At 47.6% G+C, this 19,067-nt stretch overlaps 1 protein-coding gene across 8 annotated transcripts; it reads left to right on the forward strand.

The window, feature by feature from the left end:
* Positions 1 to 1,259: 1,259 nt before the first annotated feature.
* GET1 (guided entry of tail-anchored proteins factor 1) lies at positions 1,260 to 18,463 on the forward strand. Of its 8 annotated transcripts, none has more exons than XM_037737678.1 (6): positions 1,260 to 1,521; positions 1,838 to 1,948; positions 11,528 to 11,693; positions 12,748 to 12,815; positions 14,160 to 14,274; positions 17,547 to 18,463. In XM_037737678.1, exons 1-6 carry the CDS (start codon positions 1,354 to 1,356, stop codon positions 17,618 to 17,620), a joined length of 702 nt encoding a protein of 233 aa, XP_037593606.1. In that variant the 5' UTR covers positions 1,260 to 1,353; the 3' UTR covers positions 17,621 to 18,463. The 8 variants fall into 8 exon arrangements, with proteins under 8 accessions (XP_037593606.1, XP_037593607.1, XP_037593610.1 ...); XM_037737679.1 differs by lacking the exon at positions 17,547 to 18,463 and adding an exon at positions 14,377 to 14,510; XM_037737682.1 differs by lacking the exon at positions 1,838 to 1,948.
* The last annotated feature ends 604 nt before the right edge of the window (positions 18,464 to 19,067 follow it).

Raw genomic sequence — 19,067 nt, forward strand, 5'->3', positions numbered from 1 at the left:
GCCCAGGCTGGAGTGCAGTGGCACAATCTCAGCTCACTGCAACCTTTGCCTCCCAAGTTCAAGCGATTTTCCTGCCTCAGCCTCCTGAGTAGCTGGGATTACAGGCACCTGCTCCACGCCCGGCTAATGTTTGTGTTTTTAGTAGAGACAGAGTTTTGCCATGATGGTCAGCCTGGTCTCGAACCCTTGACCTAAGGTGATCCACCCATCTTAGCTTCCTAAAGTGCTGGGATTGCAGGCGTGAGCCACCAAGCCTGGCCCCATAATTTTTTTCACTGATTCATAATAATGAGCCAGAGTTGTACTCCGTCGTCTAGGATGGAGCACAGTGGTGTGATCACAGCTCACTGCAACCTTGACTTCCAGGGCTCAGGCGATACTTTCATCTCAGCCTTCCTAGGAGCGGGGCCACGGTCACGTGCCACAGTGCCCGGCTGATTTTTATATTTTATTGTAGAGATGCGCTCTCACTATGTTACCTAGGCTGGTTTCAAACTCCTGGGCCCGTAATCTACCTGCTTGGATCTCCCAAAGTGCTGGGATTACAGGCTTGAGCCAGCACACCCCGTAATCCTGCATCATTTTGATTAGGAATTAGTCCTCAGAAACCAGTCATGGCAGAAGAGACAGCTAAACATCTCTTGCTTTATCCACCATGCATACATTCGAGTTGGGATTCCTTTGCTGCAAAACTTGATCTTCAGCTAGATTCAGGTTACTTTATTATTACTCATGATTGTCAACAGTGCATGCTAATAAACTTATTTTTCAGGTATGCAGTTATGTAAATTGGTTAGATTTACTACAGTGTTTAGTTCTGGAAACGTAAGGCATTTACCATATAACTGCTTAGAACACGTATTTCATTTTCAGTTACCTGTTACTATAATTACGGTGGTTTTCTATTTAAGGAAGAGTTTATCTTAAACTTACCTAGAATTAAAAGTTAATTTAAAGGAGGCACTAATTATGACAAAGGCAGGGAGCCGTTAGCACTTGAAACCAGAGTTTGCTACTATGGAAAAGTTTTTAATTTCAAAAAGAAGGAAAGAAAGAATCACGGACTTCGAAAAACTGGTTCAGTAGGCGGGGCGGGGCGGGGCGGGGAGCGGGTGCGAGATGGCTATGGAAGCCCTGAAGGCCCAGGAGGAGCCTGGAACGCGTTAACTGCTCCGGCGGGAGCGGGAGGAAAATGCCTCCCGCGAGGGCGACGGAATGCGCAGGCGCGTCGGGGCGCCGGGCTGGGGCGCCGGGCTGGGGCGCCGGGCTTCACTGCGCAGGCGCGGACGCCGCCGCCGGCGTGGTCCCCATGGAGCTGCCGTAGCGGACCCAGCGCAGCCAGGAGCGTTCGGGATGAGCTCAGCTGCGGCGGACCACTGGGCGTGGTTGTTGGTGCTCAGTTTTGTGTTTGGGTGCAATGTTCTTAGGATCCTCCTCCCGTCCTTCTCATCCTTCGTAAGTGGTTGCCAGGCCTCCCAAGGGCCGGTGGGGACGCCGCCCCAGTCCTCCGACTGGTCTGGCGTAGGTACAAGGTTCTCAAATGGGAGACCGAAGGCCAGATTCAGCCCGTAGCAGCGTCTCGGTTGGTCTGTAAGCTCTTTTGAGATAGTTGCTAGCGTCTAAAAGGGGTGAAACTTTACCTACAATCTATTTACTAATTCCTAATCTTCAGACTATCTGGGTTCTAGGGGGTTGGCAGGAGAAACACCCGGCAACCCTGGGCCACGCTTCCACGTGGCAGGAATCTTCTGGCTGGGTGGCGGCGGCGAATCTCACACTGGGAGTGCCTAGTGCCCCGCTGCCAGCCTCACTCGTTTCCGTTAACCCCGGTCCCTAGAGGCATTCGAGCAGCCCCCGGCCAGGATTTCCCAGAAGCCTGGCGGGCGATGTCAGCTGTTCCAGGTGCCGGAGAGATGGATCCTCGCGTCCAGAAGGCCACATTCTTGGGGTGGGTAGGGTGGGAGACAGGTGCAGAGTGAATCTCAGCACAGCGTGATGCTTTCAGTATCCAAGGGAGCAACCAGCTTGGGGAGCACCCTCTTTCTGTCAGGCGTTTTGCTCAGGCAGTGAATACATTTCCTCCGTGTCACGGCTGCTGGGAGAGGAGAGTATTATCATTGCATCCTCCTTTACCTCCCGGAGGAGTCTGGCTCAGAGAATTTAGTAGTTGCACGAAATCATCCACCTAGTGACTGGTGGTGGAGATTAGATTGCCTGTTGGAGCAGGGAGAGGGATTTGGTGGCAAATTGGATGGGGCGTGGTGGGGTGTTGGCATGGGAGGTGTGGGGACATTGGGAACTGTCCCTGGAAATGAGCGCCCTGTGTAGCCCACAGAAGGAATGAGGAGCATTGTCTTGGAACACAGTTCTTGCTTCTCTCTCCTAAGATAAATCGGTAGTAGTGGAGTATGTTTTATTCCATCAGTGTTCACTGAGTGCTTGTTTTGTGCAAAACTATTCTTACTGTCTTCATTGCCTTATTGTCTGCACTGTTCTGAGATATAGGGAATTCTCTTTTACCCCCTGAGCCGCCTTCAGAATCTTTCCTCATGCTATCCAGTCTTTAGCATGATGTTCCAGGTCCTTAGCATTGCATAAAAGACTTTTGACAAGCTGGCCCATACTCATGTTTCTTCTTATTTTTAACTGTAAAATACACATAATATGAAGCTTATCTTTATCGTTTTTAGGTGTACAGCTCAGTGGCATTAAGTACATTCACAGTTTTGTGTAACCATTATCCCAGAACTTTATTATTATTATTATTTTAAGACGGTGTAGCTCTGTGCAGCCATAGTCTCGGCTCATTGCAACCTCTGCCTCCCAGGTTCAAGTGATCCTCCCACCCCAGCCTCCCAAGTAGCTGGGACCATAGGCATGCACCACCATGCCTGGCTATTTTTTGTAATTTTGATAGAAATGGAGGCTTGCCGTGTTGGCCAGGCTGGTCTCAAACTCCCTAGTCAAGCCATCTGCCCACCTTTGCCTCTCAAAATGCTGGGATTACCGATGTGAACCACTGTGCCCGGCCCCCACTCCTAGAACTTTTACTTTTTCTTTTGAGACAGAGTCTCACTCTGTTGCCCATGCTAGAGTACAGTGGCCTGATCTTAGATCACTGCAGCCTCCACCTTCCAGGTTCAAGCGATTTTCCTGCCTCAGCCTCCCAAGTAGCTTTGATTACAGGCACCTGCCACCATGCCTAAATTTTGTATTTTTAGTAGAGATGATGGGGGTCTCACTATGTTGCCCAGGCTGGTCTCGAACCCCTGACTTCAAGTGATCCACCCTCCTCTGCCACCTAAAGTGCTAGGATTACAGGTATGAGTCACCACGCCCCACCCCATCCAAGAACTTTTTCATCTCTTCTAACTGAAACTCTTGTACCCATTAAACAACTACTTTCCATTCCTACCTCCTCCTGACAACCACCATTGTACTTCCTGTCTCTATGAATTTAACTACTTTTGGGACCTCATATATGGGGAATCAGACAGTATTTTTCCTTTTGATTTCCTTCCCTTTTAAGGCTGAATAGTATCTCATTGTGTGTATAAGCCACATTTTGTTTATTCATTCATCCGTCTGTGGACACCCGGGTTTTTTCTACCTTTTGACTATTGTAGGTAATGCTAAAATGTTTACAAATATCTCTTTGAGTCTCTGCTTTCATTTTTTCTGGACATACACCCAGAAGTGTAATTGCTGGATCTATGGTGAGTCTATGTTTAACTTTTTTGAGAAACTGTCGTACTGTTTTCCATAGCAGCCACACCATTCGACATTCCCACCGGCAGTGCAGAAGGGTTCCAGTTGCTCCACATCCTTCAACATGTATTTTGTTTTCTTATTTATTTAAATTTTTTTATTTTTATTTTTATTTTGAGATGGAGTCTCATTCTGTCACCCAGGCTGGAGTGCAGTGGCTCAATCTTGGCTTACTACAACCTCGGCCTCTCGAGTTCAAGCAATTCTCCTGTCTCAGCCTCCCAAGTAGCTGGGATCACTGGTGCGTGCCACCACACCCAGCTAATTTTTTGTATTTTTAGTAGAGATGGGGTTTAGTAGAGATGAGAGCCATATTGGCCAGGCTAGTCTCGAACCCCTTGACCTCAGGTGATCCGCCCATCTCAGCCTCCTAGAGTGCTGGGATTGTGGGCATGAGCCGCCGCACCCAGCCTTTTTGTTGTTGTTGTTGTTGTTGTTAATATACTAATCATCCTAATGGATGGAAGGTGGTGTCTCATTTTAGTTTTGATTTGCATTTCCCTAATAATTAGTGATGTTGAATATCTTTTCAGATGCTTATGGCCATCCGTTTATCTTTGGAGATATGTCTAGTCATATCTTTTGCCCCCTTTTAAAATCCAGTTGTTTGTTTTTTTTTGTTGTTTAGTTCCTTTTATTGTTATTATATATATGTATTTGAGACAGAGTTTCTCTCTGTTGCCCAGGCTAGAATGCAATGGTGTGATTGTGGCTTACTGCAGTCCCCGCCTCCTGGGTTCAAGTGATTCTTCTGCCTGTATGTGCCACTACACCCAGCTAATTTTTGTGTCTTTTTTTAGTAGAGGGGTGGTTTCACCATGTTGACCAGGCTAGTCTTGAACTCCTGACCTCAGGTGATCCACCAGCTTCGGGCTCCCAAAGTACTGGGATTACAGGCATGAGCCACTGTGCCTGGCCAACAATTTTTTTTTTTTAAACTTTTGTTTTAAGTTCAGGGGTACATGTGCAGGTTTGTTACATAGTTAAACTTGTGTCATGGGAGTTCTTTGTACAGATTATTTGTCACCCAGTTATAAAGCCTAGTACTCATTAGTTATATTTCCTGATCCTCTCCCTCCTCCCACCCTCCATCCTCTGGAATAAAAAAAATTGTTTTTAGAGGCAGGGTCTTGCTTTGTGACTCAGGACCTGTGTCCACATCCAGTCCTGCCTCCTACAAGCTTATGGCCTCTCTAATCTCAACGTAGTTAGCTTTCTTAAACCCATTTCCCTTTGGGTGTAACACTTGTCAGCCAGGCTCAGAAGGACAACATAATATCCTAGCAGAGTACACCCTGCCCCCGCATAAAATTGGTAACAGAGATGTTTGGCCTGGTCACTGGGTTTGTGGTGAGGTCTGTAAAAAGCTTTAAGGAGCTTGCTGGTCTTGAGTAGGGTCAAGTGTTGCTTCTTCACCATCATCAGAGGCTGCCTCATCACAGCCACGGATTTGAGGATTTAAGTGGGAAGGACTCATGACAAGCGACAAAAAGTCGAATTGGGAAAACAGTGCCCTCAGGGATGGGGCCATGCTCAGGTACTTAGATTACAACCTCCCTTGGGATTGTTTCTGAAGCTTTTGTCCTGGCAGAAGTTAGGGAGGGAGCCTACTGATCTCATCAGCAAGTTTAGGCCGCACTGATCCTCCCCGCGTGAGGCCCCTTAGAAGGTCTGAAGTATCAGAAGTCCTTGGGCCGGTTAAGCCTCGCAAGGTCCTGGGAAGTGATCTCAGCTGCCCACTGCGGTGGGGGTGGGATGCCTAGTGTTGGCGTGGTTCGAATTTTCCTGGGGATCTCTTCCTGCTCTTCAAGCTAGGCACAGGACGCATGGTTGAGAGAGCCCAGTTCATTCAGTACGTGGTCCGGGACTTTCTTCAGGTATAGGAAGGGAACAAAGACGCCTTTGGTGAGCACCGGCTCTGCAGGTGCAGGGGAGGCGCAATGCGCAGGCGCCCCAGGGCTGGCGCTGGCTCAGGGTCCAGGTCAACAGCATGTACTGCGCAGGTGCCCCAGGACTGGCGCGGGCTCAGAGTCCATGCAAACCAGACGACTGCGCAGGCGTCCCAGGACTGGCACGGGCTCAGAGTCCATGCAAACCGGACGACTGCGCAGGCGTCCCAGGACTGGCTCGGGCTCAAGGTCCACGCAAACAGCATGCACTGCGCAGACGTCCCAGGACTGGAGCCAGCTCAAGTTCCATACAAACAGCATGCACTGCGTAGGCGTCCCAGGACTGGCGCGGGCTCAGAGTCCATGCAAACCAGACGACTGCGCAGGCGTCCCAGGACTGGCACGGGCTCAGAGTCCATGCAAACCGGACGACTGCGCAGGCGTCCCAGGACTGGCTCGGGCTCAAGGTCCACGCAAACAGCATGCACTGCGCAGACGTCCCAGGACTGGAGCCAGCTCAAGTTCCATACAAACAGCATGCACTGCGTAGGCGTCCCAGGACTGGCGCGGGCTCAGAGTCCATGCAAACCAGACGACTGCGCAGGCGTCCCAGGACTGGCACGGGCTCAGAGTCCATGCAAACCGGACGACTGCGCAGGCGTCCCAGGACTGGCTCGGGCTCAAGTTCCATGCAAACAGCATGCACTGCGCAGGCGTCCCAGGACTGGCGCGGGCTCAGAGTCCATGCAAACCACACGCACTGTGCAGGTGCCCCAGGACTGGGGCAGGCTAAGGGTTCTTGCAAGCCGTATGCGCTGCGCAGGCGCCAGGAGGCCCTTCCTTGCAGCGCTAGCTTTGCAGAAAAAGGATGCTTCGCGGGTTGCCTTTTAGGTTTATGGGGCCGAGCACCGTTTCAGATGTAACATTTTCTAAATTATCCTTCACTTTCTGCTATAAAGAGTGGCCACTTCTTTTCCCTCTAGGGGACTGAAGCAAGAGGAGGATGTTGCAGGGTTTGCCTCTGTGGTCGTCTTCCTTAGAGCAACCCGCCCCCATACCCGTTTCCTCAGAGCAGTTGCTTAGTGAGTCTCTGCCAGGGACCAGGCTTGGGGATGGTCTCAAGTATTAGTTTAGAGGGACGACGCTCTGCGTCACAGGACCTGCCCCAGAGCCCTCAGACTGAGAAGCGTGCTGGTGAAATGCGCATGTGCAGGCAGGGCTTCCTGTGGGGCTCTCGCGGGGGCAGCAGCCAAGGATAGGGGCCCTGGCAGCCTGGGGAGCTGCCCCCTTCTCGGTCCTGGCTGGTGGGGATCCTGGCTGAGAATGGCATCTAGGGGTGTTTAGGGTCTGGAGTTTCTTGGATTGGAGGTCTTTGTCCCCTGTGGTCGGGGACCTCAGGGTGACCTGAGTTGGTGATTCCTGGGTTTGCCTACTCTACTGCTGACAGGGACAAGCAGGGGCTGTGCACTTTGTCATGTCATCAGTTAATTGCCAGCAAGGGAGTGAGAGAGGTGGAGTGGGAGTTTGAATCTCTCCAGGGTGACCCCAAAGTCAAGCCTCGGCATTTTGCCTGTTGGCAAAGAGGACATTGAACCTGGACAGGATCTGCGGCTGACAGTGGCAGAAGGACATTATGAGCTGAGACAGATGGGCTTCCAGCATCTTTCTAAGGTGGACGGGAGAATTGGTTCTCCCCTTTTTTCCTCCATGCCTGAGTCATCTTGTTAAGAATTTTATAAACTCATTTTCTGCTTCAGAATGTCTTGTGGCCTATCTACAGGTCCTTGAAAGGCTGTGCCCTGTACAGCTTGTTTTTGCCAACTGTGAGTTTTAATGGTCTGGAAGGTGGGTTTTGAGTACATAAAAAGACTCCAGAGATTTACTTTTGTTGTAAAAATTAATATTTGCATTATTACATTTAGATTCATATCTTATTAAATCTTACACTGTGTAATTCTAGAACATTTTAACATTTGTATGTGGCTCTTGGATTAACATTGATACATATTTGCAAATTTATACTTTAAAACTTTTTTTTTTTTTTTTTATACGCAGGGTCTCTGTTGCCCTGGCTGTAGTGCAGTGGTGCCATCATAACTCACAGAAGTCTCAACTTCCCAAGCTCAAGCGATTCCCCCCTCCCCACCCTCAGCCTCCCAAGTAGCTGGGGTCACAGGGACCACAGGCATGTACTAGCATGCTTGACTAATTTTTAATTTTTCTGTAGAGATAGGGTCTTGCCGCGTTGCCCAGCCTGGTCGGGAACTCCTGAGCTCAAACGATCCTCCTGCCTCAGTCTCCCAAAGTGCTGGGATTGCAGAAGTGAACCACCACGCCTGGCTCAGACTTTTATTGTGCTTATACATGTAATAGATGTAATTACTTTTTTCAAGCACCGTTTTTTTTGCTAACCTTAAAAAGCTGCCTTCAGTTTTCCTCAAGTTCACCCTTCTGCCTTCACTCACCTCGCATTCCTGAGTTTTGTGTATACCCTATAATGGCAAATAATGTCTTGAAACCTCTTTTTCTTTTTAAAATATGGTTTTAAAAGTCAGATTTATTGAAGTGTAATTTGTATAAGGTGATATTATCAAAAGTTCTTAGCAGCGTCTGTAGATTTTCCTTGCTTTTGAAAAATTTTATGATTTCATCTAAGAATTTGGCCCATTCCTATTTCTTTCTCCAGAGTGGATCAGGCTGGAGTATATATAGCTCATTTAGTTAGAGTGTTGGGTAGTGGCCAGGGCAGAGGCACCACAAAGAGAGCTGGATTTGAAGACCCCCCTACTCCCTGCACAAGGCCTGCCAGAAACTGCGCGGTAGCGAACACATTGCACAGGCGCTGTTAGGAGGCTTCAGTGGGCGGCCCACAAACTTGGGCATGCGCAGACACCCTCAGGTGACCGGATTCACCTTTACAGCTCTAACTGGAGAGTTGCCCCTACTTTGCGGCAGGTGGAGGGGGGCTGTGAGCTGGAAGGTGGGGGAACTCATGTAGTGTGCGCTTGCTGTGTGCCAGGCACACTTTAGATACGCTATATAACATTTCATCTTTTTTTTTAATTTTTTTTTTTTTTTAATTTCAAATCAAATACAAATGTGCAGAAGAGTTATGCATACAATCAATACAAAGAACTGCTTTTGTTTCCTGACCCATTTGGAAGTTGTCAGCCGGGACCCCCTCATTTCCAGATAGTTGGGTATGCAGAAGAATCTTGGGGGCCGGGCGCGGTGGCTCACGCCTGTAATCCCAGCACTTTGGGAGGCCGAAGTGGGAGGATCGCTTGAGCTCAGGAGTTCACGGGCAGCATAGTGAGACCCTGTGTCTACTAAAAATTAAAAAAAAATTAGCCACGTGTAGTGGTGCACGCCTGTGGTCCTAGGTACTCATGGGACCGAGATGGGGGGATCGCTTGAGCCCAGGAAGTCCAGGTTGCAGTGAGCCATAATACAGGCATCAAGTACATTACAACGATCTGATCCTCAGGCCCTATGCAGGTTCCCCACGTGTTGCAGTAACGTCCTTAACAGGAAAAAGACCTAGTTTGGAATCACGCCTTGCATTTCCTTCCCTCTCGTCTCCTTCTGTCTGGAGGAGTTTCTCGGTCTTCTCTCGACTTTCGTGGCTGTCATTTCTGAGTATTAGAGGACATTGATTTCCCAGAATGGACGCCTGCTGGCATGTCTGATACTTGGCAGGGGTATCTGAGAGATAGTGCTGTATTCTCATTGTGTCTCATCTGCTTGTGTGGGACTGCGATTTGAGGATGTTCGCTGATCCCTTGGGGCAGGTGGCAGAGGCGTCTCCGAGGGTTTTTAGACCTGGTTCTGGGGCGCTGCGCAGTCCCTGGACTAGGCCTTCCCGGCAGGTCGGCGGGCGCCACCTGGCGGCCACTGCCGACTCGTTGTGCTCCAGTCGCACTTTCCCTCCCGTGGCCTTGGCCTGGGGCGGTTCCCTGTAGAGTGGAAGGTTGGGGCTGGTGCGGGGAACAGGGGACTGCATGGGCGGCGCAGGCGGGTCCCCAGGTCATACAGGGCCCCTCTGCTCACAGGGAGCAGCCAGGGGAGGGTGCCTGGGGAGGGTGCCTGGGGAGGGCACCTCTTTGTTTACTTCTGTATTTCTCTGCCTATCTGTGGAAACCACAGATTTTCATCACCACAAGATGCATTCTGGTCCTCTCTGAGACTGACTGACTGACTTTCTTTTCTGTTTTTTTTCTTTTCTTTCCTTCCTTTCTCTCTCTTTCTTTTGTTTTTTAAAATTATTTATTTAGAGACTGGATTATGAAACTGGCTAATTTTTGTATTTTTTGTAGAGGCAGGGTTTCACCATGTTGCCAAAGCTGCTCTCACACTCCTGGGCTCAAGTGCTTTACCTGCCTTGGCCTCCCTAAGTGCTGGGATTACAGGCGTGAGCCACCGCACCTGGCCTTCTTTTCTGTTTTCTTTTTCTTTTCTTTTCTTTTTTTTTTTTTTGAGACAAGGTCTCACTCTGTTGCCCAGGCTGAAGTCCAGTGACATGATCTCAGCTCACTGCAGCCTTGAACTCCTGTACTCAAGAGATCCTCCCATCCCAGCCTCCCAGCCTGTTAGGGTTGCAGGCTGAGTCACCGTGCCGGGCTGAGGCATCTTTCTAAGTGTTTTTGCTGAAAGTGAGAAGACTGGCTTCTATTACCCTCAATGTTTTTGTTTCCGTGATCCCCTCTTTGTAAGTAAGTTCTGGTGTTACCCGTGTGAATGCACACTTCGTCCCACCTGGGCTCTGATACTGGCAGGGTTCCTTCTCATCTTATATGTCCATCCCCCTCACCTTACAGACCCTGACTCCTGAGTCAGGCTGCCCTTTATTGGGGACTCCTGTATCACCATGCTTGGTGCTGATGCCTCTTGCCAGGGTGCCACTCTATGGGAAGGCCCTCTGCACTGCGCTTGGGTGCTGACACTCTGCCCTGCGCCCCACCTCACCACTGTTACCCTGCGCCTGCATCTTGCTCTGCCCTGTGTAATCTAGGTCTGAATTCTTCAGGGAGAGGAGAGGATACATGTTCCCTGTCACTGGAATAACAGCTCTGATGGAATTGATTTTCATTTCATAACTTCAATTTTAGTTATAGTGAAAGAGACATACATTTGTATTGGAGCAATTCATGGGCATATCTGCAAAATGAAAAATATAGTTTGAATAGCAATTTGAATCCGAGGTGTTTTTTTTTTTTTTTTTTTTTTGTGGTGGTTATAGGGAGCCGTAAAAGGCAGCAGAGCCTGGCTGTGTAGGTAGAGGGCAGCTTGCCCAGTTCGCAGAGGTGGGAGTAGGATATTGGAGGGAGGTATATCAGTTCTGTCTGGCTAAACCCATGCTGGAGCCCCCTCAAAAGCAGTGGCAGGGGAGTTCCCTCAAGGGGCTGCTCCAGGCTGTCTGGAGATGGGGCTGGCTGGGATTCCAAAGAAAGAAGCACTAAACGCCAGGATGATCAGTCCACAGCATTTGAAGGGAACTTACAAGGAGCTGCAGCAGTCCTGGGACGACCAGTGAGAGCAAGGGACGTTTAGCTAGGGATGTTTGCTGCCAGGGCATTGGGTTATGGAGTGGATGTAGGAGCTTAAGGACTTCGTCATGCGGGGCGAGTTTGTAGGTGTTTCTCAGCAGGGTGAATCTCCCAGTGTTCTCCAGCAACAGCCTTCACTCTTTATCTCTTTATCGGTCCTGGGAACATTTGTGGCCCCAGTTTGGGTTCAAGCCTGCAGGGAAACACACAACTGGCTGGGTCACAGAGTGGTCAGGGCATAGAAATAAGGTTCGGTGTGGGGGACTGGGGTACCCTCCTGTAGGCCGTGTTGGAAGGTGCTGATCCCGCTGTCCACCCTGCCAGATGTCCAGGGTGCTGCAGAAGGATGCGGAGCAGGAGTCACAGATGAGAGCGGAGATCCAGGACATGAAGCAGGAGCTCTCCACGGTCAACATGATGGACGAATTTGCCAGATATGCCAGACTGGAAAGAAAGATCAACAAGATGACGGATAAGCTCAAAACCCATGGTACTGCATCTGTCGCAGCCTGAAGGCTTCACGAGAACCGATTAATAGAGAAGTCTTTATATAAAGATTCCTAGAATACACGCTTTGCTGCTTGATGTTCTGAATGTTGATGGAAACTTTTAAGTTATCTGGTGGAAACTCAGTAATAATTACTACTTTCTCCTTATTTGCTGGTGAACCTTTGCTTTTTAAGCACAGAAACATCTAAGATCCTCTCAGATTTTCCTCAGAGCCAACTTGTTATTGTAGGTTTTCATGTTCTTTTTATTTATTTATTATTATATTTTTAAAGACGGGGTTTCACCTTGTTGGTCAGGCTGGTCTTGAACTCCCAACCTCAGGTGATCCGCCCGCCTTGGCCTCCAAAGTGCTTGGATTACAGACGTGAGCCACCATGCCTGACCTGGGTTTTCATTTTCAAATTCATCACTTTTCTGAGAGAAGCCCAGAAAAAAGTCTCACAGTGGATTCCCAGAGGCTTTTGTTCCACTCTCTGGAAAAATGCCCAGCAGTGTTCTCTTCCGGGGGTAGCCTTCAGGTACAGTCTCCTGTGATGAAGAGGGCTTTCTCAGGGCAGCCCATGTGCTGAGGGACCCTGTTGGTGTGTGCACAGTCGGAGAGCTGTCTCTGTGGCCAGGAAAACAGACAGAGGGGCCTGTCCAGGCACAGGACAAGCTGGACTCCCACCAGGGATTCATATACTATGCAGACTGGGAAACGGGGGGAAATTTACTCCTGTTGGTAAGGGGTAACTGCATTATACAAAGAACCTTTCATTCCATGAGTCATTTTAAGAGTTTTCAAAATTAAAGGTATTCAAATCTCATAATCTGAGTGTGATTCTATTTTAAATAATGGCATAATGAGATAGTAGGTGACTTAAAAAATTCTATTTTATATTTTCTAAATATATTGAGTGATTATTCCATCAATATATTGAGTGATTGTTCCCTTATAAAACTATTTTATAAGGGAAAATAACACTTCTGTGTATTTGAATATTTCATTAATTTTTCAGGACTGACATAATTATTTATCCTATTTTTCCTTTCAGTAAAAGCTCGGACAGCTCAATTAGCCAAGATAAAATGGGTGATAAGTGTGGCTTTCTACGTATTGCAGGTAAGTGTGCTAGAGCGTCACCCGGGTTATTGGAGTTGGGGACCCCGGGCCTCGAGCGGTGCCTGCAGATCCAGGCCAGGAGTTGGGGCTGTTCCACCTTCAGCTGTTGTGTTGTGTGGTCCCGCCCACATGGAGCTCTGAATGCTCTCTAAGTCAGAAAGCCTTTCTCTAGAGGAGAGTTGTTAAAGTTTGGGACTTTTTGGCAGGTGAATTGTGAAGTAACTTCTTGGAGAGCTTCCGCCATACCTTTATCCCAGTGCGGTTTGAAGGGCTGGCAGGACGCGATGAGAAGCTTAGAGATGACTTTGTTTTTTTCTGAGATTTTCAATCATTTTGGCCCTTACTCGGTAACTGGTCTACTTCATGGGCACTCCACTCTCCTGGTAGAGAACCAGGTTTTCTGACCGGAATTGGCTTCTGGTTTCCTGTATGAGGCTTAACCCACGTGGCGTCTCCTGGAGCTGTTGCTGGGCTCTGCTTTGGCCCGAGAACGCATTTGTGCTGCCCAGACACCTTCAGCAGCTGCCGTAAACATCTGAGTTGCAGTACTGTGTGATCTAGTAGTGAGTCGGAGGATTCCAGCCCACCCCCAGAAAACTTAGTTTGCGGGGTTATATTTAAGGAAATTGATCCTGAGGCACTGTCACTTGCTAAGAGAGGTTTCCTGCAGGCAGAGCAGTTAGGCCGGCAGCCCTCTTTCATGTCTTCTCTTCTTTTTTTTCTTCCGTCCCTCCTCCATGTCTCCTCTTCTGAGTGGCCTGTTCAAGCCAGAAAGGGGACAGGTGACAGTTGAAGGAATGCTGCTGGGGGAAGGAGGGAAATAAAGCATCCCCTAGCATTGAAACTTACATGCTCACCTCTGCGTGCCTTGCTAACACTGGTGTATATGGGAAATTCGCTGTTTATTTCAAGGATGGCTGTTGTCACTAATAAGGTATATTTTGCATACAGTCCAGCTACTCAAAGGAGATACTCAGTGAGGAAAGCACACCCGTGTTATGGGAGACTTTGGTTAGTTTATGAGCTGATTTGAAGTATGTGTAGATATTCATCCTAAAACAGTGAAATGACAGTTCCCCTGTGAAGGCTTGCCTACTTGCTGGCAGTGTTCCAGACATGCTGTCAAGCTCGTCTTTAATTGCACTTCCTACTTCACGGTTTCACCAGGGGACATTAGTGGCTGTGCGTGCTCATCTGTCATCTGTGGCGGCTGGGTTCACAAGGCTTGAGGTGGTTCAGTCTGGAGGGTTTTCCTGGTTTTGCTTTTGCATTTCCCCGTCTTCCTGTTGCGTTGTGGGTTGTGTGGTTGGCAGGCTGCTTCACTCACCAGAGGTGTCTTTCCAGGCTGCCCTGATGATCTCACTCATTTGGAAGTACTATTCTGTTCCTGTGGCTGTCGTGCCGAGTAAATGGATAACCCCTCTAGACCGCCTGGTAGCCTTTCCTACTAGAGTAGCAGGTAAGAATTTTCTGGAAGATACAGTGGAAGAGAGTGGATAGGCTTATGTAGAAGTGTGTAGTAGATTAAGTTAGCCTGACATCCTCCTCACCGTCTATTTAGTGAGCAGGGTTTTGTGTCTCATGCCGTGAAGAAACAGGTCTAGGAAAGTTACTTCAGCTGTCCGGTGTCACCAGAATGTTAAGGAGCAAAGCTGGAATTCAGTCCGACTTCTGTTTCCAGGATTCATGCCCAATACGGCAAGTCTGACACCCCCTTGAAACACTAGCTGTTGTTCCAAAATTCTGTGTCTTTTCAGTCCCTATTATGGCTGTCCTCTCTGTAGCACTTGCTGCTCTTGGCTATTTTCTTTTCTTTTTGCTTTGTTTTGGTTTTTGTTTTTTTTTTTTTGAGACGGAGTTTCACTCTTGTTGCCCAGGTTGGAGTGCAATGGCGCGATCTCGGCTCACCGCAACCTCTGCCTCCTGGGTTCAGTCAATTCTCCTGCCTCAGCCTCCTGAGTAGCTGGGATTACAGGCACGCGCCACCATGCCCAGTTGATTTTTTGTATTTTTAGTAGAGATGGGGTTTCACTATGTTGACCAGGATGGTCTTGATCTCTTGACCTTGTGATCCACCAGCCTCGGCCTCCCAAATTGCTGGGATTACAGGCGTGAGCCACCGCGCCCGGCCCTGCTTTGTTTTGTTTTTTTGAGCTAGAATTTCACTCCGTCACCCAGGCTGGAGTGCAGTGGTGCGATCTCGGCTCACTGCAACCTCCGCCTCCCAGGTTCAAGCAATTCTTGTGCCTTAGCCTCCAAACTAGCTGAAATTACAGGTGTGCACCACCAAGTCCAGCTAATTTTTGTAGTTTTAGTAGAGATGGGGTTTCACCATGTTGGCCAGGCTGGTCTCAAACTCCTGACCTCAAGTGATCCTCATGACTCGGCCTCCCAAAGTGCTGGGATTACAGGTATGAACCACCATGCCCGGCCACATTCCTTTATTTTTGAAGATAATTTTTTTTGGATATCAAAAGTAGTACATGTCACTCTAGAATGATTAGGAATATAGCTATGATTTAAAAGTCCCAGCTGGGTGCAGTGGCTCATGCCTGTAGTGCTAGCACTTTGGGAGGCCAAGGTGGGTGGATTGCCTGAGCTCAGGAGTTTGAGACCGACCCGGGCAACATGGTGAAACCCTGTCTCTACTAAAGTACAAAAAATTAGCCGTGAGCGGTGGTGGGCACCTGTAATCCTGGCTACTCGGGAGGCTGAGGCAGGAGAATTGCTTCAAACCAGGAGGTGGAGGTTGCAGTGAGCTGAGATCATGCCACTGCACTCCAGCTTGGGTGACACAGTGAGACTGTCTCTAAAAAATAAATAAATAAAAAATAAGATTCCTGTTAGCTTTTAATGCTGTGATAGTTTTTCTTTGTCTTTTTTCCCCCAATTAATTTTGATATAGTTAAGGTCATCTAATGCGTAACATTTTATACCTGTTTTTAACTTCATAGTGTAAGCCTGTTCCCACATGACTTTGTTTGTTTGGGCTAAGTGAAGTACTATGAACTGGGTAGCTTATAAACAACAGAAATTTATTTCTCATTGTTCTGGAGACTGGCGAGTCCAGCAGATTTGATGTCTGACGATGGCCCATTTTCCAGTTCCTGGATGGTGTCCTCTTTCTGTATCCTTGCATGGTGGAAGGACAAGCTCCTTTAGGCCTCTTTTATAAGGGCACTAATCCCATTCACAAGAACTCTGCCCTTAATCACCTCTCTGAAGGTCCCAACTCTTAATACCATCACTGGGAGCAGGTAGCATATTAACATAGGAATCGTAGGGGCATACAGACATTCATTCCATAGCACCATATCAGTAAATTTCTTTCTTTTCTTTGTCTTGAGACAGAGTCTTGCTGTTGCCCAGGCTGGCAGTGGCACCCTCACAGCTCACTACAGCCTCGAACTCCTGGGCTCAAGTGATCCTCCCACCTAAGTCTCCTGAGTAGTTAGGATCATAGTTGCACACCACCATGCTCAACTAATTAAAAAAAATGTTTTTTATAGAGATGGGGTCTTGCTTTTTTGCCTAGGTCGGTCTCAAACTCTTGGCTTTAAGCAATCCTCCCTCCTTAGCCTCTCAAGAGTGCTAAGATTATAGGCATGAGTCACCTTGCCCAGCAGATTTCTTTATTAAGGAATTTTCAATAGCTATTCTTCATTCAGTAGGTCATAATTTGCAAGTTTTCCTGATGAAAGGTATTTATTTGGGTCTTAATTTTTTACTTTTAAAGATAATGCTGCAGCACACATCCTTGCTGGTCTTTGGCTGTGATTTGTGGTTATGCTAGAGGTGAATATTGTATCAAAAAAAATGACTATTTCTTTTTCTTTCTTTCTGTCTTTTTTTGAGACAGAGTCTCCCTCTGTCACCCAGGCTGGAGTGCAGTGCCGCAATCGGCTCGCTGCAACCTCCGCCTCCTGGGTTCAAGCAATTCTCCTGCCTCAGCTTCTTGAGCAGCTGGGACTGCAGGCACATGCCACCATGTCCAGCTAATGTTTTGTATTTTTAGCAGAGATGGGGTTTCACCGTGTTGGCCAGGCTGGTCTCGAACTCCTGACCTCAGGTGATCCACTCGCTTTGGCCTCCCAAAGTGCTGGGATTACAGGCGTGAGCCACTGAGCCTGACCAGGAATGACTATTTCGAAGACTCTCAATGTAGGTACCGCCTCTGTCGCCTTCCCCACCCTTTCCTTCCCCTCTCCTTTGTCTGACACAGCTGGGCCCAGGCCAGGAGCTCTGCGCTGCTGGCCAGAGAAGCATCCAGCCACCCTTCCATGCATCCAGCAGGGCCATGGGCCGCTCTTGCAGCCTGTCTTCCTGGACAGGAGAATGTGTGTGCCTCTCCATTATTGATGGGGCAAGAACGGCATAGGTAGACATTGGTTTGTTTAAAATGCTTTTTGAGAAAGGGAAAATAAATAATCTTACAGGTTTGGTTTTGGAATCTATTAATATCATAAATAGTAATGCACATCTCTCTGGCAGGAAAGGGAAATTCAACCCAGTGTTCACTGTTGAGTGCAATTCCTGCTTAGTAAAGAATGCAGCCCTGTGATTCTATAGAAAGTGACTAATTCGAACCTATGAAACATATAAACTTTGCCTGAGCACAGCACTGCTCAAAAAGAATGGCAATACTCTCTTTGCTGTGAGTTAATGACGGCAGAGGCAGATGTGGACAGCACTGCTGACACGCTCTCTCATGGCAAATTTCTTTATTTTCAGGTGGTGTTGGAATTACCTGTTGGATTTTAGTCTGTAACAAAGTTGTGGCTATTGTGCTTCATCCGTTCAGCTGAACAGGAAGATGGATACAGCTATGAGGCTTTTAAAAATGGATTTTCTCTTACTAGGTTAAAAATCTGATTTATACTTTTTTTTTTAAGAAACAAAAGTACACAGTTTAGATTTTTTTTTGTTGAATATGTTTGTTCTTGGACTTTATGAGAGATTCTTATAAGAATCATGATTTTCTACACTTGTCGTTGAGCCAAGAAAGTCCAGTTTATGACACGTGTATACCAACGAACACCGTCCTAGATCCGTATGAAATGTGAAACGTTCAGGGACATCTCCGTGCCGCCGCTCGTGATTTGCACTCGTATATTTTGGTCATATTGCCAGCCAGAAACTCAAAATTTTCTAACAACTTAAGTTCTGTGAAGACTTAGTGCTGCTTTTAATCCAGTTTAGAAAGTAACTTAATTTTAATCCCACTACTAAGAATTTGAGAATTTCTTCTTTAACCACATTCAGTACAACTAAAAGAACAACACTAATTAACATTGCTTGGGCTTTTTCTCCCTTTGTTTAAAATGTCATTTGAGCAAGAGCTGTATAGTATTATCTACTTACTCGAAGCTGTTAATTTTTCATTACAGTGTTTTGTAAATGTATCCATGAGACCATAATGCATTGTTTTGTGCTCAAATTGTGTTTTGTATTTAAAGCATTTTGAATGAAGTGTATTTTGTAAGCATTTAATATTTATGCTCTTTAGAATGGAACACAGGAAACAAACCTTATCAGGCCTGATTAAATTATTCTGAACCAATAACCTGTGTGGCCCACAAAGTATAATTCTGCTAAATGCTTTTTAAAACACTTTTTTCTAATTAAAATCTTGGCAAATGCTTGTGTGACTTCCTGCCTTACAGCCAGTATTTACTGTGAGCCATCCGTAACTGACGAGTGGCTGTTAACTGAGTAACACATCACAGTAAAGCTGAATTCTGTCACGAGTTTTTGCAGGTTCGTATTTGCATTCTTTTCCCTAATCTACTAAGTAGCTTGTCACATCTTAGCTGATTGGACTGTGGAAAGACAAAGTGCTGTGGTCCTTTAGTTACTGTCATACCGAAGACACCAGAGTGGCTTTTGGGTTCCACTTACTCAAACTCACATGTACTGCAGGCTTACCCAGCACGTTTACTTAGCTTTAAGAAAGGACTGAGAGCAGGGAACACAGCCGCAGCCTGGGGGAGGACCTGGACACCAGCTTCCAGTGTTCTTCACCCCCCGGGGATACATTTTGCCCACAAAGGATGAGAAGCCAGCCTGAGGAGCAGATGAGAGCAGCACACGGAAGCTACGGGGACTATTCCCTCAGACGAAATGTAGCACCAAGGGGCCACGTGCCGAACTTCCATTTGAGTGAGCTGCAGGCAGAAATGATGGTGGGACAGTCAACAATGCACCAGCCAGGTAGAGCATGCCCAGGGAGATGTGGTTTGGATCACACATCTA

The sequence above is a fragment of the Cebus imitator genome, unplaced genomic scaffold (assembly GCF_001604975.1).
Source record: "Cebus imitator isolate Cc_AM_T3 unplaced genomic scaffold, Cebus_imitator-1.0 Scaffold41, whole genome shotgun sequence".
In the NCBI taxonomy this organism is placed as follows: domain Eukaryota; kingdom Metazoa; phylum Chordata; class Mammalia; order Primates; family Cebidae; genus Cebus; species Cebus imitator.

What these genes read in the sequence shown, in the direction of transcription:
- GET1 (XM_037737677.1), top strand. Translation starts at nt 1,354, where the DNA reads ATGAGCTCAGCTGCGGCGGACCACTGGGCGTGGTTGTTGGTGCTCAGT. An exon ending in AGTCCTCCGACTGGTCTGGC is followed by an intron (nt 1,522 to 1,837) that starts GTAGGTACAAGG and finishes CCCGGTCCCTAG; the next exon opens with AGGCATTCGAGCAGCCCCCG. An exon ending in TGGCTTTCTACGTATTGCAG is followed by an intron (nt 12,816 to 13,021) that starts GTAAGTGTGCTA and finishes ACTTTTTGGCAG; the next exon opens with GTGAATTGTGAAGTAACTTC.